The sequence below is a fragment of the Uloborus diversus genome, chromosome 2 (assembly GCF_026930045.1).
Source record: "Uloborus diversus isolate 005 chromosome 2, Udiv.v.3.1, whole genome shotgun sequence".
In the NCBI taxonomy this organism is placed as follows: Eukaryota; Metazoa; Arthropoda; class Arachnida; order Araneae; family Uloboridae; genus Uloborus; species Uloborus diversus.
Window position 1 is genome coordinate 126,107,915 of NC_072732.1, and position 25,574 is coordinate 126,133,488.

At 32.2% G+C, this 25,574-nt stretch overlaps 1 protein-coding gene across 1 annotated transcript in view; it reads right to left on the reverse strand.

Annotated features, from left to right (window-relative positions):
• Positions 1-458: 458 nt before the first annotated feature.
• Positions 459-25,574, reverse strand: part of LOC129216527 (hemicentin-2-like) — a 134,194-nt gene continuing 109,078 nt past the window's right edge. The window contains exons 11-15 of the mRNA XM_054850742.1: positions 22,598-22,628; positions 14,658-14,728; positions 13,158-13,273; positions 4,735-5,193; positions 459-658 (exon numbers count right to left, since the gene is read on the reverse strand). Of these exons, the coding sequence (XP_054706717.1) occupies positions 5,149-5,193; positions 13,158-13,273; positions 14,658-14,728; positions 22,598-22,628 (263 nt within the window). The 3' untranslated portion in view covers positions 459-658; positions 4,735-5,148. The remainder of the gene's footprint in view (positions 659-4,734; positions 5,194-13,157; positions 13,274-14,657; positions 14,729-22,597; positions 22,629-25,574) is intronic.

The following is a 25,574-nucleotide window of genomic DNA, read 5'->3' on the forward strand; positions in this document are numbered from 1 at the left end:
TTGGTGAAATGGCGTTTTAGCATCGGTTTTCGACATGATTGAAAGGGATTTATCCCAAATTGCTTTATGAACGGATAGTGCAGACAGAAAAAAAAAAATTATAAAAATTAAAAAAAATCAGTATTAAAAATTTGTGGATTGATCTGGTTTTGACGCTAAGCTTCTCATTTATAACTACTAAAAGGAAAGTAAAACTCAAATAGTTGTTTTTCTGCTTTATAGAGACAAAAATAGTAGAATTATGTTTACTTATAGTATTTTATGATACTTTTATAGGAAACCTAATACGATTTTTAAGTTGAAAAACAATACCCCTAAATCTTCCGTCTAACAAAATATACTGTTATATTGCAGAGTTTCTGTAACAAGAATTAATGAGTTGCGTGTAATAATTAAATAAACTCGTTTTCTTCAAAATTTCATAACGTTTATTTAATTACAGAATGAGAAGAAAATGAGAAAAAATACATTTAATTACAAATAGTAAATCAAACATATGGCATGGCAATTCATTGAACATACAGTAATACGCAATGACACATGAACAAAACAGAGAAAAAGAAACAATTTTCTTTTTAAAAAAATCACTGTTCTTTGAAACTTTGATTAAATAATTACTTTCATGCACTTCTCCAAATCATCTGTCACTAACTAGCACCTGTAAAAAATAAAGTAAATTGAAACAAAGACTTTGAATTAATGCTTGCCTAACATGAGAAAATAAGGAATTCGTAACACAAACCATCTACCAAGAGAAAACCGCATTGCAACATATTGATTACATGAATGTACACTATTATAAAAGAGAGTAATTTTTTCTCTGGGACATGCGGATAAAGACACTATGGTAGGCGAGCTGAAGTTGCGGAGCTGATTTTAAAACTAGAAAAAGTAATTGTGTAACGGCACCAGTAACAGACATGCTTAGGACATCACTCTCCGGTTAACTCAATTTTCTGACCATTTTAATATGTTTAGAATTTTTTAACAATTTTTCACTCTTGCAAATGCATCTCATCTTACGTTTGACTGCTGCTGAATCCTCCGACATTCAACGCATTTCTCATTACAGAGCACTTTAAGGAGGTAGTTCAGAATCGAAGCAATCTTATTCTGACTTATCAAAAAAACTATAGGATTATTTTGATCAAGTTCCATACATGAGATAAACTCTTCAGATGTCATACCGAATGTTTTTTTTGTGTGTGTGTCACATTGTAGTTTGCTGGTAAACGTTTTGTAAAATCTTCAGTAGGCTAAGTTGTTATGATTTCAGCAGAAACCTCAATCAAGGATTCAAAAACTTAACAAGACTATTTGATGATGACATAAAGTGATACTTTTAACATGCAAACAGAAAAAAAAAAGAAATTGGAACCGATTGATTTTTATAACACTAAGGTAACACAAGCCTGGTAACATTGATAGGTTATTACAGTAAGAAAAGAGCTTCCAGGTAGAAAAATAAATTGCTCTTTTTAAAGAAATTTATATTATTTATTACTCTCACCAGTTAATGTACGCGTTCCTAAAAAACAGATCTACATTCAATAGCAAATTCCCAGTTTACACCAGATCTTTTCAAAACGTATTACTGAGGTTCGAGGTATTCTGATACTCAGTAATTCACATAGGGGTTATTTTGAAATTAAAAAAAAAATCCACTGATCTCGATTTAATTATTGAGTTATATTGTTGAGTCATAATTGCTGTATTAACTATTTGTTCCCATGTTAAAAAACACAAAATCAATTAATCAGAAGTTAATTAATTTTTACAAATACAGTTCTTGATAACTCGAAGTTCTAAGGGACCGGCGAATACGTTCAAGTTATTGGTAGTTCGAGTTATAGGAAGTTTAAACAACAGTCTCAATAGTTTGGAACCCTATGAAAACTTTGAGATAAAGGCATATTCGAGTTACAATCTTTGAGTTATTGAGATTCGACCATATTTTACTTTATAAAGAACTGAATTACTTCATAAAGAAGTATGAAAAGAAAAGTTCATCAACTTGCTCTTTTCTTCACGTTGACGGTGATTATTAAGGTTTTTTTCTGTTTTGTTTTGTTTATTTGCTTAAAACCTGATTGCTGAACATGGGTCATTTGACAATACTTTTATTTTCGTGTTATACCGAACTCTGGGTAACGCAGCTAGTAGCATTTTATAAAAGAAAAACATTTCGAAAAAAATTAAGAAAAAATAAACCGTAAAAAAATTATTGAAAAAAAGAATTGAACACAAAGAGGAGGGTGGTCTAAAGCGGGTAGACCTTCGTATGCACCTCCTCCCCATTGGTGTGTAAGCGGCGAGGCATACATATGTCGTGTTTACATGAACTTCGCCGAGTTTTAATCAGTCCCATCGAAGCAGCAGTAAAGCGGCATGGCGCTACCAGGCGCTAAATTAAAAAAGAGAATACATTTCTAAAAAAAAAGTTCTGTAACTTGTGATTAGTCAAAGGTCAGCTTATTTATTTATTGACTGACGATAATATTACGTTATTCTGACACCATCCACCTACTAACTATGAAAGTCATTTCGTTTGTTCCTTTTTTAAATTTAAGGTTATAATTATTGAAAAAAAAAAAAAAACGTGCCTTCGGGCAAAGCGGGTGTAGGATTTAATCATATATTTATTTATAATTTCTTGATTCGTGTGCTGACTTTGATTTTCTGTTTCAATAGGATCAGTTTAACTCTAAAAAGTTTTTTTTTTTTTTTTTTTAGGAAGTCAATTACTTAGTCTATTAATTTAACTAGTTGTTTCTTAATGTTTTATGAACAAATGTGCTGACTTTAAATTGGATAAGTACAACTGTTTTATGTTTTACGTATAATGGCAGGTAGCTAGTCAACTATTTTATTCATTTATAACTTCATATTTAATTGACAAATGCACCAAACCATGATTAGTTTAGATTACCTGCTTTGGGCTCCCTGGTAGGGCAAAGCGGGTTTTTCAAATGTTTGTAAAGTTTGAAAATAAATAAATATTGGTTTTGAAATAATACAAAAATCACTTTTTATTTTGTAGTTTAAGAACCCTGAAAGGAAATAAAACTGAAATTGTTGCAATACAAATCCAAAAACTACAATTTCATAGCGTTCTTCGAAAACTTACCCGCTTTGGGCCACCCTCCCCTATATTTAAGAGCAGCATAGAAATATAAATACGTTAAAAAAAAACCCTTTACAGAACCTTTGTTTTTCTTGAAAAATCACAGATTTTTGGAGAGTAATTTTTTTATGGTTGCTACATACTCATTCCCTGACAAGTTGTATCATTTTTAAACCTACAAACTCTAGATGAATAAAACAATAGAAAAATAGAACAATTAAAATTCTTCCATTTTTTTAAAAGTAATTATGTATACCAAAAAAATGTATTCTGTAAGATGCCCAATTGATGCTAATCTTAATAATAGCATGAAAATATCTTACATTATGAGAAAATAATGAGGGAGATACAACACTTCTGTTACAATTAATTTAGTATCTAATAAATTTCAAGCATGAAACGTCTATTACTCATCCTGTGTCAAATATTAGAAGCATCAAATCGATCGTTACCCTTAACTTTGTATTAAATGTTTCTTTCCACGTTGAAATCAAGCTTTTTTAATCGATTTTCAAAAATAATATACATATTTTAAGATTTTAATTACTTTATAAAGAAGTGTTAAAAGAAAAAGTTCATTATTTCCACAGAGTTAGAGGTAAATAGTTGTCAAATCTGCTTCTTACTTAAACCTCATTTCAACTTAGATCACAGTCTTTAATACAACCGTACATTAAATGACGGACTTATGCCGATTGCGGAAAATCCCATCAAGATATTTTATGCGGTTAAAAGGGGAGGCGCCCGATTTTTTTCTTTCTTATGTGGGCAACAAATTCATGCTACGCGGAGATATATATTATAAAAGAAACATGAAATTGATATTTTTTTATTCTGCAGCCTGTGTAAAATAGTTGTCCTTTGCATGCGGCCTGAAATATATTAATCTGTTAAAATTATTTGACTAAGCTTTTACCAGGAATGCGTTAATGTACTTAAAGTGAGTTAATACCTTAAAATCTTTAAAAAAATAAATTTTTCAGGGTTGTCACATTCAAAGTATTCAGATCAAGAACATGTAAGCGACACTGAGCTCATACAATGTCGTTCAATCTAAGAAAACTAAAAGCAATCAAATTTAGAATTAATGGAACAGAAATGCATTAAAATGTATGTTCAATTTTAGTTTCAAACGCGATTTTCTCAAAATGTCGATTTTAAAATTTTATGTTTATTTTTCTAAAAAACTACTTGACAAATTTCTTTGAAATTTTCACCACATTGTTATTTATTTGGTAATAATTACACTGACGAGAAATTTGCTGTAGGACTTATTTTTCCTAAACATCTCTTTTTATGGTCAAAAATGTTCTTTTTTTAATTTGAAATTGACTATGGGTTAAAATTTAATAAATTATAAGCTAAGCAGAATTGAATTAAGGTATCTTTTCATTAGACTTTTGGATAGCTCTTTAAAACACTGTGAAGATTGCAAGTTTCTTGTTTAAACTTTTTGGAAAAAAAGTTATATAACAGTTAGGAATTTAACAATACACGTATTCAGAGTACCGACTCCCTTTAAAATTTTGAAGCAGAGACCATTTACAACAGTTTGAGAATAGAAACATATAAAAATACGCATGTATGACTCTATAAGAACAAATACCTACCATTGTTCAAAATAATGTTGTTTACTCTTCAAGCCCATATAAATCTTCTTGTGAAAATCAACAATTTTAAAAATTCATCTATGTTCAGCATTTATATAAAAATCCACATGTTCTATAGTAATATGGCCTTCTGGGAAGACTTCAGTTGCCATTAAATACAGAAAATAAATAGCAACAACAATCACAACATTCAGTTTGTTACATCTGTGAGACACTTTCATTGTCACTTTGTTCAGATTTCTTTTTCTTTAGTACATTTTTAAGAAGCAAGATTCCTCTTCAGTCTTTTTCAGGTCAATTTCTAACAATAGTCACATTTAAAAAAAGATTGAGAAGAGAAACCATAACGCTCCTTTTTATTTCCAACACTTGGACTTGCGATGGTAACCAACATCTTCAACATTCATCCGTGTGTCATCTGGAGACCAAGGCTGGCAATGAATGGTGGTTGTGAACATTCTGTTTCAAAGAAAAAATTCATTATATTAAAATCGTATTTTGGTTAATATTCTATCAAAATCAAAATTTATTTTACAATGACAAATTTCAAAATGCTCATGGAGGCTACTTTTAAATGTAGCAGTCCTTTTATCATATATTAGCTTTGACTCGTCCTAATGTATTTGGAAACCTTACCAACACTATATTATTATTAATGGCATATATCTTCATAAAAGGGTTGTGATCTACTACTTGAATATTTCAAAATACCTTTCAGGTGAAATCAGATAAAGCAGCAAAAAATGTAAGAGCAATAAATAACGAGTCACAGGCTATAAAACAAATTTTGTTCGACATTCTTCAGAAATACTGACCGAAATTGCTTAAAAACTTATCCCACTGGAAAATTAGTCGCATAATTTAGTGCTCATAAAACTCCTTTGACTGCTGCTGGAACCAATTACGCACACACTGAAATCGGCCGAATGAAATGGTTGTCCCCGAAGTGCCATCTTGGTTGTCCCCAAAGATGTAAAAGTCACACACTGATAGATCTGGACTATAAAAAAAGGAGGTTCAAGACTTCCCACTAAAATTTCTGCAAAAGTTCCTGTGTTGCATTGTCTGTCTGTAGTCTAGCGTCGTCGTGTAGCAGAACGGCAGCACGTGAAAGTTAACCGGGACCACACACAGCCAATGTAAAGAACGAACATTTGCGAAAATTTAAAGTCGGAAGTTTTAAACTATTCCCCTTACAGTCCATATATGTTCCCATGTGATCTTTGAGGAACTCAAGAAGGCACTTTGGTGACAACGATTTCATTTGGACGATGAAGTAATGAAATGCGTGCGTAATTGGTTCCAGCAGTATCCAAAGGTTTTTTATAAGCACAAAATTATGCGATTAGTTTCACAATGGGATAAGTGATTAAGCATTTTTGGCAGTATTTTCGAAAAATGTCTTAAAAAATATATTTTATAGCCTCTGACTTCTTGTTTTTTGACTGACCCTAATACTATTAACCTTATTAACCTTACTGCTGTATACAATTACGCCGATTTTTTACGTACTTCCTCATTTTTTTAGGTTTCTTCTTATAAACATTCCACAAAAATTTATTAATGCTCTATTGTTTTTTAAAATTTTTTTCATTCGCAGGATCACTTAAATCAGTTATTTTGATGCAAGCAGTTCTGATGAGAAGCCACAGAGAAAACTCTTATTTTTTTACCGATAACTTTCGTGCGTTAAGACATAAGATATTTTGAGAGTCTTATATGTGTTTACATGTAATATTAACGCAGTATTGATAACAATATTTGAGTTGGTAAATATAATTCAGTACGTTTAAAAAATAAAATAAGAATCGCTTTTTTGTTTCAACGTAATAATTAAATGAACATACAAATTTTTCTCTCGCAAAAACAATGTAGGAGAGGATGACCCATAGCGGGTAGGTTAACAAAACACGATTGAAAGCTGTAGTTCTTGGATTTTTATCGCAACAATTTCGGTTTATTTCCTAGCAGGGTTTGTGAAATTCAAAATAAAAAGTAATTTTTTATTATTTCAAACCCAATTTTTTTATTATCAAGCATTGCAAATACTTGAAAAACCCACTGTGCCCTAGAAAGGGGCCTAAAGCCGGTTAACCGTTTGTATAAAGCAGGTAAGCTTAACTCAGTTGTAATTTAGTGCATTTGTCAATCAAATGTAAAGTTATAAATGATTAAATTAGTTCACTAACTGACTGTCATTACATAAACAAATAAATAAATAAAAGTTATACTAATCCAATTGAAATCGAAACTCTAAGTCAACACATTTTTAAAATAAAATATAAATAAGTAACTGATTAAATTAATCGAGTAACTATTTGCTATCATAAAAAGTAACTTTTTTAAGTTACACTTATCCTAATGAAATAGAAAATCTAAGTCAGCACATGTGTCAAGACATTATAAATAAATATATGATTGAATCTCATACCCGCTTTGCCCTAAGGCACGTTTTTTATTTCAATAATCATAACCTTAAATTTGGAAAAGAGAGAAACAAAATGAGTATAATAGTTTGACTAACTAACTTGTGATTACACAAGTAGACTAATCACAAGTTACATATCTTAAAATTTTTATAAATATGTATCAATTTTCCTATTTTAAGCCTGGTTACGCCATGCAACTTTACTGCTGATTCACTGGGACTGATTGAAACTCGGGGTTTTAGGGTAAACACGTCATACGCATGGTACGCAACTTGCACACCATGCAGCGGCATACAAATGCCTACAAACATTGGGAGACTTACTCGCTTTGGGCCACCCTCCCCTATTACTTGCAGCAAATAAATCATGCATTTCCTATTTCCATTCAACGTAGATGAACTTGAGGGACCTAACGTATTGCTACGTATTTCTACTCAAGTTAGATTCGATGTATAAATTTTGCTTAATTTGATCGCTATTGATATGCTGCATATCAAAAATATTATCATGCTTAAAATTAGCGAAATATCACGAATTTTTCAAACTAATGAATAAAAAAAATCCAATTAATCCCTTCTGAAAAAGGATGGTTGCATTCTTTAACAAAACAAGATATATCTTGCGCAATGAGCTATGCATGTGCAGTAATGGAGCAGAAAATGAAGCTGTCTAAATAGGTCATCATCAGAAATAGTTTTAGCAGAGTCCTTACGATCAGGTTTACTATTAACTAGTTATCTAGTTGGAACAATTTTGATGAAAAACATTACATAAACGGTAATTCCAAGATTTTTCGTATGTTGTTTTTTTTTTTCTTTTTTCGTTTCGACCTTTGAAAAACAGTCACATGTTTACGAATTGAATATAATCCAATGGTACCAAAGGACTTTTCTGCAATCTTTTGTTGTTTACGTTTCATATCGGATTGGGATATCAGATGAGCTTTCTATTCTTTGGCCGGATATATATATATATATATATATATATATATATATATATATATATATATATATATATATATATATATTTTTTTTTTTTTTTTTTTTTTTTTTTTCAGAGAGACCCATGCATACAATCCAGGGGCTTCCAGAAACTTTAAGGTGCACTTTCTTTCTCCAAGTCCATATTCAGTGTGCATTTACTTGCTTTTTTGAACATAGATTTTGTTTATGTCCACTACTGACTTCCTTTTAAAGTATAGCACACTTTAAATGAAGTATTCTGGAAACACATGACAACGTGATGCTACTTTGAATGTTCAAACAAAAATTCAGAATATTCAGTTATTTGCATACACCTTATAGAAGTATTATAATGAAATTTAAATGTAGAAGCCTATGTGTGGGTGTTTAAACCCTCATATCTCTGCATGAAAATATTAAGCCGAAAATCTGATGTCGCTGCAGTTTTCTTCTTTTGGAACATACATTATGTCACATGACAGTGTCTAACTCACTATATGTGAGTAGTATTTTTTTTAATCATTCCAACTATGGATAAGTTTCGCAAATGGGATGTGCTTGTGTGCTTTAATGCACCGGATAAAGTTACACATTACAATTTGACTAGTCCTCACAGTTACGTGTATCCTTGCACCAACAAATAGTTCCGAGTTAATGGTACTACATTATTCAATTAATTTTATGTTATTAACATGATTTTTGAGAATCCTCGTAGCGGTGGCTGTTGTCCTTTTTACTTCCTTTTACGAAGTAAAAGCGGTATTGTGTTCACGAAAAATTTTTGACCCAAGACTAGGCCTTAATTTCCATTTTCCTCGCTCCCGAATGATTTTTTTTCAACCCGACCACACGTGGATATGTGTCTAAGAACATATAGACACCCAAAATATCCATTTTGACGATCCCCGAATTAATTACAACGAGTTTTCTCGTGGCGTCTGTATGTACGTACACTGTAAAAAAATTCCGAAACGTTACTGGTTATTTCCGTGGAACGTCTCGGGATTTCACACGTTTTCACCTATTTCCCCGTAAAAACAAGTATCTGCACAAAAAAGTTTCCTGAATCGCTACAATTGCACGCGTGCAGACTTTTCACTGTTGTGGAAAACATTTTTAGCAACCAGTTTAAAGATTGAATGAGCGTGTTTATTAAGTGTATCGGCCTATGATCGCTTAAGGCTTGTCCCGGTTGACTAAGCTTTTAATGATGAGCGAAAAGGTCAATGGATGGCTACAGCTTTGCTAGGCAGGAACTGCAGGCAAGAGATATGGCTGGTTCCTTCCTGCATAACTTTGGCCGTGGTCGCTCTGATTTCTATGGAGCCTTCTTGGTAAATCAGGAAGGTACTAATCAATAACACTAAACCTACTTAATTTTTCTAGAAGGTTCTAGAGACATAATTGACTTTAACGGCGGATATTTCGCATTTCTTCAGAAAGTTTCAAGGTTAATTTCAGAAAGGTTACTGACTTTTAGCGAAAAACGTTCCTGGTTTTTCCAAGATATATTACTGGAAGAAACTGGGCATATCAGCTGCCTATTATTTCCCAGTAACGTTTCTGAATCGGTTTTACAGTGTATGTATGTGCGTACATGCGAATGTATCTCGCATAACTCAAAAACGGCAAGTCCTAGAAAGTTGAAATTTGGTACGTAGGCTCCTAGTGGGGTCTAGTTGTGCACTTTCCCTTTTGGTTATATTTATACGTTCTTAAGGGGGTCTTTACACCTTTTGAGGGGGAATCATTGTTAATATCAATGCAAGCCCAAGTGGTGTTATAATTTGGCAAACACTTGGCGACATATCGACAAGCTTTTGGTTACCAAGTTTTTTCGCCAATTTTCCGACCAAAAATTTGGAGTTTTTTTAAAACTTTTTTTTAAAAAATTGGCTTCATTTTGGCCACTATTGGCGATATTTAGAGAGTTAACCATTAAATCACATATAAAAATATTTAACCCGTAGGGACTCGCGGGGTTACTGCGTTACCCCACGCTTTTACAAACATTCGGTTCTACAGGAAACGGAACACGTGTGCATTCCTTTCTTATCAGTAGCTGAGTTTATTCCCCTTGCCTACATTCCTGTGTGGTTTCTAGGAATTTCGTTCATTTTTCTGGCCCCCAGAAGCTTTCTGTTCCTACTGGGGTAACGGAATCCCCCCGCGAGTTGTTTCGTTAGTCCTGGGAACCAGTTATTGAGTGGGGCTGTTCTTTTCAGTTCTCATTCGTGATTTTCCATTTGCGTTCCTGGTCAGTTGTGTGCTTGTTCCTGCGGAATTCTGTTGATTTTGGAAGTACTTAGTCGACATGAAGCTTGAAACTGAAAAATGGCGACTCCATATGAAAAAGAAATGGAACGCTTACGGACACTTCTAGCTGAAGTTGAAACAGATGAAGAGTCGAATGATGATGGTGACAACGAGTCGGACATTTCAGAAGAAAACTTTTCGGACCATGAAATTTTCAGTGAGCATGATACGGAATCAGAGGAAGATGGAGATTCAGAAAATGAAGAATTGAGTAATTCGGAATGTTTTTTAGCAAAAGATGACGTAAAATGGAAGAAAACCAAATTTCGGCAGAATGTTCGAGTTAGAAGCCATAATATTGTGTCCCACTTACCTGGAACAAAAGGACCTGCAAAGACTGTTAGTACACCTATTGATAGTTGGGAGTTATTTATTGACAATAACATGATTCAGGTAATCGTCGAATGTACAAACATATACATTGAAAAATGCGCTCCAAACTTTTCACGTGAAAGAGATGCACGCAAAACTGATCCTTTAGAAATCCGTGCATTACTTGGGCTATTGTATATGTGTGGATTGCACAAATCTTCCAGACTGAATGTTAGAGACTTGTGGGCGACCGATGGAACAGGAATCTCTATTTTCCGCACAACAATGTCTTATAATCGCTTTTTATTTCTACTTCGCTGCATGAGATTCGACAATATAAATACCAGACAGCAGAGACAGTTATTCGACAAACTTGCTGCTATAAGGGACATTTTTCAATTTTTTGTGACGAACTGTCAGAAGCATTACACTATAGGCGAATACGTCACTATAGATGAAAAATTAGAACCTTTTCGTGGTCGTTGTGGATTTCGCCAATATATGCCAAAAAAAAAAAAAAAAACCAGCAAAATACGGCATAAAAATACATGCGTTAGCTGATGCACGAACATTTTATACCAGTGATATGGAAGTGTACGTTGGATCCCAACCAGATGGCCCCTATAAAGTTTCTAACTCACCAGGGGATATTGTAAAAAGATTAATGAGACCCTGATACAAATCTGGCCGAAACCTCACTACCGATAACTGGTATACCAGTTATGATCTAGCGAAAGATCTACTTCGCGAAAAAATCACTTTGGTTGGGACACTTAGAAAAAAAAAGAGACAGATTCCTCCAGAATTTAAAAGTTGCAAAGGAAGAGAGACTTATTCTTCAATGTTTGGTTTCCAAGAAGATGCGACATTAGTTTCATATGTTCCGAAGAAAGGTAAATGTGTAATTTTGTTATCAACTTTACACAATGATGATAGAATAGATGATGAAACTGCGGAATGTAAAAAAGCCAGAAATAATAACATTTTATAATTGTACAAAAGGAGCTGTCGATGTGGTTGATGAGCTGGCAGCAAATTATTCCACTGCTCGTAAGACAAACAGATGGCCACTGGTCATCTTTTACAGCTTACTAAACGTTTCTGTAATTAATGCCAGAATTGTCTTGCTTTCAAACAAAAATCCACCGATTCAGTACAAAAATAGAAGACGATTCATCAAGGACTTGGCCTTTTCTCTGATTAGTGACCAATAATTTAAATTTAAATCATGAACTTCGGGCGGAAATTAAGGATCGTGTCTCGGATATTGAAGAACCCCCTGGAAAGAAGCCTAGAAGTGGGAGGTGTTTAATATGCCCTAGGAATAGGGATAAGAAAACATCCGGAACCTGCAACTTGTGCTCAAAATTTGTGTGCAAAAATCATTTAAATTCTGTTTGTGATAGTTGTTTCATCCAAAAAGAGGTGTAAAGAAAATAGGTATGTAAATTTAAAAAGAAAATAAATTATTGTTATTTTCTTTTGTGTGTGATAAAAGTTAAAAATAGAGGAAATATTGTTGAACTCAATATATTATTTATTTAAATGTAAAATGTTACTTAAAATTCATATACTTTTAATTAGTTAAAGTTTTCTTCTTAAAAATATATGGTTCAGATGAAAAAACTACTTTTGCTGCGTAGAAGAAGGATAAAAGAGGCTGGGGTAACTCCGTCACCCCCGCGAGTCGTAACGTCTGTTCGGGAGGCGCGAGTCCCACCGGGTTAAAGTGTTTCTTTGCGTACTCCAAGGCACTACTATTATCATTACGTTGGCGTAAAAGGAAGTCATGTGATGCACACATAAGCTTGTTTCTCCATAAACTGAGAACTACATCAAACATAAAAATAAAATATTAAGATATTTTTTGTATCAAAAAAAAAAAAAAAATTGAAAAACTTGTGAGTTTTAATAAGTCAAAAACCTGTAGAAAACAAACATCATTTTTTGTTAAAACACTTTAAACAAACTTTGGACACACACTTCATATAAACTGCTGTCTACCCTTCCTTTATCAAAATTTTAAAAAAAAATCCGTCTAGCTTTGGAGAGGTGTTAGCGGGTAAATAACATTTAAATACTCATAAGAATCGAGTTCAAACACCTTAAATCTCCTTTCGAAGAAAATGCGAAAACAATCTGGCAAATGAACTATAAGAAGATAACTTTCACTTTTAATAGCTTAGATACGATTTCAGTCGTCTGTCTTATACTACCCGACTTAAGCCACGACTGTAGTTTTTAAGTACACTGATTTCTTCTTATCGTCTCGGCACATGATTTAATCAAACCAAAGAAAAACGCAGACATGTGGCTTAAGCCACATACCAGTTTCTAGTTTAAAAGTCTACCTGAGATTCTTAATTTATAATTTTTGCATTCAATTTAAAAAAGCAAAACGTACCGCATTCGTTGGATAATGAGCTTTGTGTATGACATTTTCATACGTGTATTCCTTGCAGTCTCCCAAGCTTTCATATATCCTTTCTGTTCTTGTGTTTGGAGTCAGATCAACGTATTCTGTAAAAAAGATTAATTTACAACACTAACAACAGGAGTTTTAATGATAAAACTAATAATAATAGAACTCATAAAAAATATTATTCATTTTTAACAAGGATGGAGTAAGATCCCTAGGATAGATAAGTTCCATATTAGAATAAATAAAGACTTTAAAATAAACTGCAGTTATATAAAATTAAATACATTTGTAGATTACAGAAGCAAACTTTTAGTCACTTTTTCTTGAGCAGACTGTGAAAAACACGTTTGTTACAAGTAAAGAATTTAGTTACTCGTAGGTATGGCAAACTCAAAATTATAAGTTAAAAAAAGTTTGATGTAAAAAAAAGGCATGAGAATAGCTTCGCTATGTATAATTAAATGAATTTCATTTTACTTAAAGTTTTGCATTATAGTTCAGATCTTAAAAATAACAGTTGTTTCAAAAGCTTCAGTGTATGGTATTAAGAAGGAAGTTAAGGACTGCGGACTGGTTTTACGTATAATATCATGGTAATGAAAACATGGAAATTAAAAAATACAATTTAATGAACTAAAATTATCAAAACATCATGGTTTCCTCTACCTACATCCTTGCATAGTTTATATAAATACCGATAGTACTTAAAAATAATCTTTAGAAGCACAAACAACAATAAAAATTGCTAACACAGGTTTAGTATTGACACGAAATATCTTGTTTAATAAAAATAGAGGATCAGGCAAATGTGGCGAGCTAGACTAAAATGAAGGTTAAATAGAATTGAAAAAGGGTGTGCTAAAAAGCAACAAAAGTAATGAAGGATGAGAGGAAACAAACAGTAGGGAGCACAGACGAAACTAGGGCTAAAAACATGAACAAAAAAAAATCAAATAAAAATCAATTTGTCTGAATTAAATTAACTAAGAACATTAAATACAAAAAACGCAACTAAAACATTGAAAACTAAGCATAGTAATAAATAGTAATAAATAGGAATGCTTGAATTTGACTACTATTTGTGTTCTGAACGTTGATTTCAGTGATTAACTGTTTCATCCAAAGACAAACCATTTTCTTTTTAGCAACGAGAAAAAAAAACGTTTTTACAATAATTTTTAAAAGAGTTTCTTTAAAAAACAATGTAAGCCGTTTGAATTAAAAAGAATACAATTTAATAAGAAAAATAATAACAATGATACAAAAAAAATTTTTTTTTGATGTATATAATGCAGTATTTTTTATTTTTGATACCGAATTATTCCTCCCCCCCCCCAAAAAAAGAAAACATATACACGTATAAAAAAAGTAAAACATTTGACTGATCAGAATGTGGTCTCCAAAAAGACTCAAAAAATCATTATAAATGGCTTTAAGTTCTGTAACTACACCTCCCTTAACCATCTTGCAATAATAACGTACCTGTCTGATAGTTTTTTGAATACATGTCTGGCTGTTTTGCTTCAAATACATTCTCAGAACCAGTTGGAGTTCTATAAAAAATAATGAAACACAGGTTAAAGATCTTGTTGACTTACCTATACTTTTAAAAAATGCAAAACTAATATATATTTCACAACCTTAAAAATAGTTTTCACACATAATCGTAGCAAATGAAAAATCACAGCAAAATATTGTATCCTAAATTATTTCTCGAATTTATACGAAAAGTCTTTTAGGCATTTTTTTCCATATTAGAGATTTCTAATGCAGGCAAGTCATTATGATAACTTTTCGCTGTTGTTTTTCCCCCCGCAAGTTATGAAATAGTTTGACTCGGTTAAACGGGTTATGACGTATTGTTGGAGAGAATAAGTTGCAGTGGAATGTGGGGCAAAGTGAAATTGTGAAATATTTACTCTGCGTTCAGCGCAACTTATCTGGTATTATTTTAACAATATAGTTACGCATGTAGTCTAGGAAAAAAAAGTACAGCCAAATTAAAGCATACGATAATACAGGCAATTTTCAAAAATTGAAAATCTTATCGTAATAATTCTTGTAAGTTAAAAATTTTTCTTTGTTTGTATTATAAAATAATAAATTAGTTGTTATTAAAATTTTAAGTATTAATTGAGACTTTCTAATATGCAGTGTAATATTTACTTAAATGATATTAAGCTTATTTGTGTTTTAAATATTTTGCTCAACTAGTCGAGTACATGCGAGGCAAAGTGGATGGGTAAAAGTGAAATAGCTTATTACGTTTACATGTTCAATCATTTACTAAAACACTTATGTATTCATGTATTAATTGATTTGTTACATTCCTTCCTTTAGTAATTCAACATTTATTCATTCATTCTATTATTTTTTATTCATTCACTCTAATTTCCAATCATCTATTTTCCTTCATACAATAATTAAGTAATTAATTAAATTATTTGTTTATTGTTCGATTTTCTTTTTATTCATTCATTCAAAACTTTATTTACTGTTTAAAAAATACTTTTTACAATCAGGTAGAAAATATTTAATTGTTAAAATATTTCATTTTTCACTTCGCCCTATGAAAAAAAAGGGAAAAAATTACAATATTTTTAAAGCCCTCAAAATGACTACCAAAACTAAAAAATATTATTTCAAAGAACATTATATTATAAAATACAATGTTCTTCCTTTTTGTACAGTAATCTTCAAAATAAATTTCCAATTTGTCCATTATGAGAAAGCTCAGTCAACTTAGCCATTTCATTTAGCCTCACATTCCCCTACTTCAACTTTAGATGTCTTCATCCTTTGCATGAATTGGGGGATACAATTATGTACATTGTGTCCAAGACTCTCTGAGATTAACTGGGTATGGAATGTTAGACTTTGTGACCGAATGAAATCACGTTTGCATTTACTCAAGCGCATTTTCTGTTATCCAGGTGGGGACTAGGAGGTAAATTGAATTTGGTTTATTTCTCTCAAAATTTGAGTTAGGTATATAATTGTAGAGGCGTAAGACGCTGCAAGTCGATAATTGCATGCATAAAATAATGCAGATATATAATTGCAGTATTTTACTGAATCAATTTGGAGGCATAAGACGTTGTAAGTAGATAATTGTAGTGTTTTACACATTCGAGTTAGAGGCAAAAGTCGTTGCAGGTAGATAATTGCAGCATTATACACAATCATTTGAATGCATAGAGCGGTGTAGGTAGATAATTGCAGTATTCTACACTACTAATTTAGCGGAATAATACAGTGTAAATAGATAATTGCACAATCAATTTGGAGGCATAAGATGTTGTAGGTAGATAATTGCAGTGTTATACACATTCGAGTTAGAGGCAAAAGCCGTTGTAGGTAGATAATTGCAACATTATATACAATCAGTTTGAATGCATAGAGCGGTGTAGGTAGATATTTGCAGTATTCTACACTACAAATTTAGCGGATTAAGACAGTGTAAATAGATAATTGCACACTCAATTCGAGGATTAAGACGTTTTATAGCAATGGTGCTCAACTTGCTGACAAAATATCATATAAGAAACTAAGTTATTCACTAAATTTAGGTCAAATACGCACAAAAGTGTGATTAATAGCCAATTTTGAACTTTTAAAAGAATCGGAATAGTGACTAACATAGTTGTTTCCATTTACCCCAGAGTACAACGGGGTAATGAAAACACCTAGATTGAACAAAGTTACCACTATAGGGTGTATGCTGAAATAACGTAGTAGTTTTTAAGAATGATTGCTTAATCAAGAGAAATGCTTAGAACGTATAGTAGGAGAATCATAAACCATTACTAGAGCTCCAATTTTCGACTAACTCATTGCATATTGAACTTTGCTATTTAAGATTTTTAAGAGATAAGACAGAAAAAACGAGCTGTGCATCATATGACTTCCTTTTATGACAATTTAAAAATAATAGTGAATTGGTGTAAGCAAGAAAACACTTTAAACTTTGTCACACTTAGTTTGTTGCGAACCAAGCAAAAAACGTTACACACAAATTAAGTTTCCCAATATTGGCAATTTTAATGTGATTCAATGGTTAACTCTCTAAATATCGCCAATAATGGTCAAATTGAAACCATATTTAAAAAAATAATAATAATAATTTTTAAAAAAATGCTAAAACTGCCAAAATGGCGAGAAAACTGGGCGACCCAAAGTCTGGCGATATATTGCCAAATGTTTGCCAAATTATAACATAATTGTTTGCATTGAAATTAACAATGCTTTTCCCCCCAAAATATTTAAAAGACCCCTTTGGAACATCTGAAAGCAATGAAAAGAGAAAGATGCACAACTAGACCCCACTAGGAGTCTACTTACCAAATTTCAGCTTTCTACGCACACCGTTATTGAGTTATGCTAAATACCTACGCACGTACATTAGGGTGTCCCGAAAATTTTTTTTTCCGTTTTTCTTAATGCAAGACCTCTCAAAATTTGCGAAATCGATCGTAAATTACAAAAATAATTTAAAAAATAGAATAAAACTATATCTTCAGGGCTCTGCCGATCGTCAAAGTTTTGAAAAATTGTCATTTTTATGGCAACTGAAAAAGAAGTACTGTGAATAAAGTTATAAATTTACTGTGAAATAAAAGCTCGACAGCTGAAATAAAAAGATCGTGATTTGAAATATCAGCACGAACAGAAACAAAACAAAACAAAAAAAAAAAACATATGGTGATTACTACTGTAAATGCCTATATGGGAATAACCCCCATTTCCGCAGTAGAATCGTCCACGAAGCTTGGCGCCACGTCTCCATTTGCATGCAACAATATGTTATTGACGACTTCGACTTTGTTTGGTTTCAACTTGCTAATTCCTTTTACTTGTTTCGAGGGCTTTCTTGGCTTGACTCACGGGTGTTTTCTTCGTAGCCAAAGTAATTTTAATGCTATAAAAGTACAGTTGCAATTGTTAGTGTTGTATGCCGATTCTGTTAGTTTTAAGTAATGAGTTCGAGACATAGTGAGACAAATTGTGCTATACTGGGACCCTACAAGGAACTTGATGATCGGCAGCTACCTACTGTAAAAGACGTCATAAAATTTATTTTATTTGTCAGGAGCGAACAGAAATGTATGCATAATGGAAAGGACCCTTCCAGTTCAGACATATACACAATTGTTTCTGAAAAAATCAACAGTATTTGGAGAAAAGCTTCAATTCCAATCGTAACTAAGGAACGAGTAATTCAAATATTAAAATTCTATTTCGAAAAGTACGTCAATTTGAAACGATACCCCAGAAGCAAACGAAGTGATAGTTTTGAAAATAAACTGAAGGTGCTTTTTAGAGTCATCTGAGAAGCTCTTCGACATTGCGGCTTGTAAGTGCCCTGTATTTGTGTCTTGTTCGTGTTTAAAACCTAAAAAAGTTCCCATCAATGAGAGAAGTTTCTTGTTGGATCAAAGAAATGACAGGAAAATGGTGATAAGAGGTGTCGATAAGAAAGAAACAGCTAGATCAATGAAACAACAGCAGATAAAACTTGAAAGGGCAGCAAAAAAGTCTTCTACTGAAAATAACGATTCTGTCTCAGCAAATTTTGATGACGATTCGATGCGTGAATTTTCTCCAGAAACGTATCCCATAACAGAGACGAATACGGCCTCTACAGGGACACCATCAACTTCAACGACAAATAGGAATACACTGATCTTGCCAACAGTTGCTAAGGTCTGTGATAGATACGGTTTGTCGACGCGATCTGTTGCTGCTGTTGCTTCTGCAGTTTTAGCTGATGTCGGCTTGGTTTCAAAAGAAGATTTAACTCTAGTTGTTGATAAAAACAAAATCCACAGAGCTGTAGCTAAAGCTCGGAAAGAAGCTTCCAAAGATATTGGAAGTATTGTTATAAAAAGCATTTACTTTGATGGGCGTAAAGACAAGACTCTGATAAATGAGAAATAGGAGCTTGTTACCATCGCAAAGAAATTTTAGAAGAGCACATCTCAATTTTAGCAGAACCCGGATCAATTTGTTTGGGACACACAACGCCAAGTCGTGGCACTGCAAAGGCAATTCTAACTTCGATTACAGCTCTATTAGAAGGTCAATGCTTGAATTTAGAAGACGTGATTTGCGTTGGATGTGACGGAACTGCAATAAACACCGGTTGGAAGGGTGGCGTGATTCAATATTTAGAGGAGTATTTGGAAAGACCATTGCAATGGTGTGTGTGTATGCTTCATGCCAACGAATTACCCCTTCGTCATTTATTCTTGACCTTAGATGGTTGCACTTTGGGTCCTAAAGAATATTCCGGACCTATTGTAAAACAGTTAGCTGGTTGTGAAAATAAAATGACATTGTCTTTTTGCGCGGTGGATGGTAATTTGCCTAATTTGCCGAAAAATGTGGTTGATGAACTAAGCACGGATCAAAAATATCTTTATGAGATTTGTCAAGCTGTATCAACTGGTTTCTGTAGTCCTGAGCTGGCAAATCGCCAACCTGGAAAAATGGCGCACTCGAGATGGCTTACTTCTGCTAATCGTATACTCAGACTTTATGTAAGTACTCTTAATCCAACAGAAAATTTGCGATTACTTGTTAACTACATGGTTAAAGTGTACGCTCCAGTTTGGTTCTTAATCAAGCAAAAGTCATCTTTTAAGGAAGCAGCCAAACATCTTTTTCAAATGATTGTGTACTCTCGATTTTTACCCGAAAACTTGAAATCTGTTGTGTATTCTGTTATCGAAAGAAATGCTTTTTTTGCGCACCCAGAAAACCTGCTGGTCAGTATGTTGTTTGATGATAGGGAGCACATTCGGGTGTTAGCATTACGAAGAATAAAAAAAGCTAGAGAGGCTGAAAGTAGCACTAAACGCAGAATATTTAAAACACCAAAAATTAACTTCTCTGCTAAAGATTATACGGAAATAATTGTCTGGCAAGAGTGTCAGGTTACAGCACCACCGGTTCTTCGACATATTTCTAACGAGAACCTTCAAATTAATGGCAAAAGATAATAGCTTGGAAATCGTTGACTTTCCTTGCCACTCACAATCTGTGGAAAGATGTGTTAAACTAATAACACAGGCTTCACAAAGCGTTACTAACGCTACTTCTAGAGATGGCTTCGTTAGAACCAGGTTGCAATCTCGCGCAGAAATGCCAAATTTTGGACACAAAAATAAGTTTGAATTCTAAACTTTTGTCATTATTTATAAACTGTAGTTTGTTTATTTTGTTTTCTTGTGCTTTGTTTCATTAGTTTCTTAAACAAAATGCTTTTTAAATCATATCGTTTAGGTCTGTCAAAAATGTAAAATATGCAAAACTTCAAAAAACGGTAAAGCCCTCAAAATAACACGCAATTCCATTTTTTTTACCTTTTTCGTGATCTGTGAAAATTTTCGCAAATTTTGACACCTCTTGTGATAGTGTAGCTCAATTTTTTTTTCTCATATATGGACGGGACACCCTAACGTACATACATACATACGTTACGAGAAAACTCGTTGTAATTAACTCATGGATCGTCAAAATGGATATTTCGGGCATTCACACGTTCTTGGGCATATATGCACATGTGGACGGGGGGGGAAACTCAACATTCATTCGGGGGTGAACAAAATGTAAATTAAAGCCAATTTTTGAGTGTATTTTTTTCCACGAATACAATACTTCCTTTACTATTTAAAAGGAAGTAAAAAGAGAAATAGATTGCTACAAAAATATTAACGTTTATTAAAGAGTACTTCTAACGAATCAGTGTTTCCTTAGCTAAGGATTTTTTTTTCTTTTAAAACCACATTTTTTTTTGCAGAGTATCTAACTTTTTGAATAGTAAATACATTTCTTGTAAGATTTTCACGGTGCGAGGTTTCAAGTTTCTCAAAATCGTTCTTTGTCGATCTACAGCGAAATTTTAAAGCTGGTTGGATAGGAAAATCCTTTCCTCGGAATGATTCCATGAACGCAGTCTAACATGACGATGCGAAGGATTTTCATCTAAAGATAAAAATCGATAACATCATTACAAGGAAAAAAAAAGAATAAATAAAAAGATTGGAAACGAAAATTCTCGAAAAGGAAAAAAAAAAAGTTATTTATTTCTAAATTTTTCCACGCTGTTGATCTTTCTTTCGACACACCTTGGAATCAAATAATTTCGGTTTCTTCAAAGATTTTAAAGGAGTATCAGCTGATCCATTTCTTAGAAAGTTATTTGGATTTCTTTAGAAAAACTGTAAGTACTTTTGATCACAGTTAAGTAAAGCAATCTTTTTTCAAGTGTGCGATTCTATTTTTTTTATAACAATGGATTTTTAACTTAAAGTTTTAGAAATGTCTTTTAAAATAATACAGTAAATTATTATGTTAAAACTCTTAACATGATTTGCAAAGAACCTTACTATTTGCTTTGGGGTACTCATTTTTATATATGTGCATTATATTTTAAATTATTGTATCTATTGGTGATCCTTAAATAGTTTATATATTTTGATATAACAGAATAATACAATCTTGTGTACGTGGCAATCTCGCCAAAATGCTACAAATCATGCCCGGTGTTTTTGATTTTTTTAAAAATAAATTTTGAAAATTATTTACATTAAATCAAGTTTTTAAACTTATTCCTTCTGAAACTTTGTTTAATAAGGTATCAATTGTTTGCTGTTTAGTTAAAAAGGAAGGAATCAAAAATATTTTTCTAGGGTTTTAGAAGAACATTACGTGCTGAAGCTTCAGTAAGAGTGAAAGTGTGATTCAATACCGTGCTGTAATGTAACAACAATATAAATTATCAGTTATATCATATATTTTACCTTAAAATAAAGTAACAACACAGGTTGGGAGAAAATATTTTTTGATAAAATATTTTAAATGTTTCGCATTGTCCACTCTATTACAGCCCTTTCGAAAATAATATAAACCACCACATAGAATCTGGTGATATTTTAAAGCAGGTTAAATAGTATTACTTCCTGGTCAGTTGACTAGAATTATATTTTCAACAAAAACTATCAATCTAGTTCTTGTATTCGGATAACTAATTGTAACTATTGAATATCTCTGTTCGCTACATTTAAATTAGTGGCAACTTTAATGACTTAAATTAATAAACAATTTCGAAACGGAAGACATAATATAAGCCTAAGAACCATGCTTCAATTTAATTATTACTCTGTAATTGTATCTTTTCTTCATAAATTAGAGCGGTTTTTCAAAAGATTTATGTGTCCACATTCATTGGCCCTCTCTGGTACACGAAATAGTAAAAATAGTTTAAAACCTTCAGAAAAATTAATTATCTACACACCCCATTGGTGCTTCAAAATTATAAACACCCAATTAGAGATTCTGTAAAAAAAGATATGCTTTGGTGTCAGCTGTCTAATACACACACACAAACGCACCCACTAAATATATATGTACATGCTTACTTTTCTTCGGAGGTCTTATCTTCATTTTTTCCTAGAAAAGAAAAAGACTTCAAGTTATACATAAGCTAATACGGATTTAATTTAGAATCTAGGTAGAACTAAAATAAAGTTTACAATTTAAGAACATATTTTTAAATGAAGGTTAAAGGGAAAGAATCAAGAAACGTTGCATAAAAATTGTGTTCCAAATTATGTCCTCAACTTTTATCTCTAAAGAAAATCTCTATTTGGTTTTCTGTATCCGCAAGTCATCAGTAGAAATTGATGGGCCCTTCAAGCTTTATTCATCTAATATTTCAGTTACAACAGAAAAGAAGAAGGCAAGGAGATCTTATCTTATCAACAGCAACTCCAACATTGTTGCTAAAAGAATCGTTCGCGTTCAAATGATTGGCTTTTTTTCTTAAACATTCGAGTACTAATGCACATTTGAACTCTTTACTCCTAGAACATAATACCTTAAGAAACAGGAATATAAAAATAGTCTTTTAGCTATTTCTTTCTATAGATTTAGTACACTGACATTTTTTTTTTGAAAGTTTGATTAGATTTTGATGTAGAACACTAAAATATTTTATAAGGAACCTCAAACCTATTGTTGCGTAAAGAAACACGCCCCTTTTTTCAGTTTCGCTGAAAACAAATTTCAATATTTTTCTAGTGGAATCCTGGAGATAAGAATAATTTTGATATTTTAATATAAAGTTCCTGAGTAAAGCAAAATATACCTCGTACTTGATGCCCAATCGCAATCTGAATCTGGCACCTATGCTAACACATTTATTTATATTCATAAATCCCTCCCCTTTCTCAGTATTTGAACGCAACCGCTAAATAGCTAGTGCTAATAAACGAAAAATCAATGTTTGCAAATGCTCATTCATTCACAAATCATGAAAATTCTCGTGAATTCGGAAAAAAAACTAACATTTTGCTTTGAAGAAAAAGCAAAATTTTTTGATAAAAGCGAGTTTTGTGTCATTTTATTTATTTACTTTACTGTTTTCTTTTCCTTTCTTTTTTTTTATTACAGATAATTTGAAGTTTTTGTAAAATAGTCTGAACGAAAAAAAAATAGCGGCTGATTTGGAGATTTTTTTAGATGAAAGTTAACCATTACCATTTTTAACTTGTGAGTAAAATCTTGCTGAGCTGCTAAGCATTTTCTAAATATAAACAGTCATAAATTTATTTTTTTGCAATGACTGTTCACTTAAATACATTAATATAAGTAATGCAAATAAAAACATTTTTTACTCCATAACAAACTCTTGGTTTATAACTTGAGAAAAAAAGAAGCATTGTTTTGGTCTTCAAGATGCGTTTCTAATTATGTTTCTAAATTATTTTTTTTAATATATTAAACATTAGTTATACTGCGTGTGGTTATGTACTTCAAAACGTATGTTAGAGTTAGACTAGAAAATTCACGTAATTAAAGTGTCGATTATTAGAAAAAAATAAATATTTATTGAAATGTACTAAAAAAATATTTCTTAAAAAATAAATAAAATGTCACCACTTTAGATGTTTTTTTTTTCGCTACAAGTATTATGCTAAATGAAAGCTGCTTTATTAACGGTGCTTACAAGTTTTAATGTCTTAAAAATGTAATAGAAAGTTTGCAAGAGGTGTAATGTGCCACTTGAAGAAAAAATAATGAAGTCCTATATCGAGAAAAATATTTTTTAAAAGATAATGAAAAAGGTCATAATTTTATGTTTTCAAACAGTTTTTTTTTTTTTAATTTAACTATTTTTACATAAATAGTTTGCTCCATGATTACAACAGCAAACCCATTTCAATACACTCGATGCATTTGTTTTTAAACCAAAAGACACTGTTACTAACTACATGCTCTTAACATCCCTTTTTTCCATAGCTATCTGTACGTGTGTAGGTCATTCGAGCAAGATAATATAAATTAGATTTAGATCGCTTGCGCTTTTATTTATTTATTTAATTATTCATTTTAAATAAACACGAAATGAACTTTAAATTTTAGATTAACTGCCGCTGCATTTTCCTTTTTTTTTTCTTTTTGAACTTTTAGATTTTCTACAAGTAGAAACATGTTTTAAAAACTTTGCTTTTTTATATATATTTGTTTTTTTTTCTCTCTCATTTATTCATTTGCTGTGCTAATAATAATAATAATAATAATAATAATACTATTTTAGTTACTTTAATCGTAATCTACCGTTATCAAAAATTTTGCATTCCTAAAGAATTTAGGAAACACTTATTACCGTTTTTGATAAAAAGTGTCTTTTAATTTCTATATTCTAAAGAAACATAAATTTATAAGCAGCCGAGTTCTATAAATATCGTTTAAAATACTTTTACGCCGTAATTCTTGGAATAGCAAAAGAAACCAACCAATACCCGCCAATGCAATCAGTTCAAATACGAAAAATTGAAGAGTTCAATAAATCAAGAGGGCTTTATCATTACATGTCTTACATTCAGCAGTGTATCTTTCAATATTAGAGGATTTTCGTAAAAGGCTTTCACCCGAAGCCTCCGCGTAAATAATCGCCGAATCATCACCTCAGAAGCAACAATATCTCAAACTGAAACCGGGGCGGCGTAATTCCCAACTACAACAACTGAGATTATCACGGGACAGTGATTTGCTGCGCCATTTGACACCAGAAGTACCGGCGGCGACGTAATCCACTGCTACTCGCACTGCTCGGTGCATTAGGCACGAAGTGAGGCGGTGCTTTTTGGCAAGGAAGGGCTATTTCCTGCAAAAATTGGGTGTTGCGATGATATCTTCCCATTCACCAGCGGCGTCGACCGTTAGTGCTATTATGGGGGTCATAGGACAAAACGATAAAGGCTGATTGTGCTTTTCCTTTTGCATAGATAGATAGTTTCGACTTGGGGCTTTTTATTTCAGATGTAATGCTCTAACCATTAACCAGCACAAATCAAGTAGGAAATGATCAGAAATACTTTGTAAAGTGAAAAA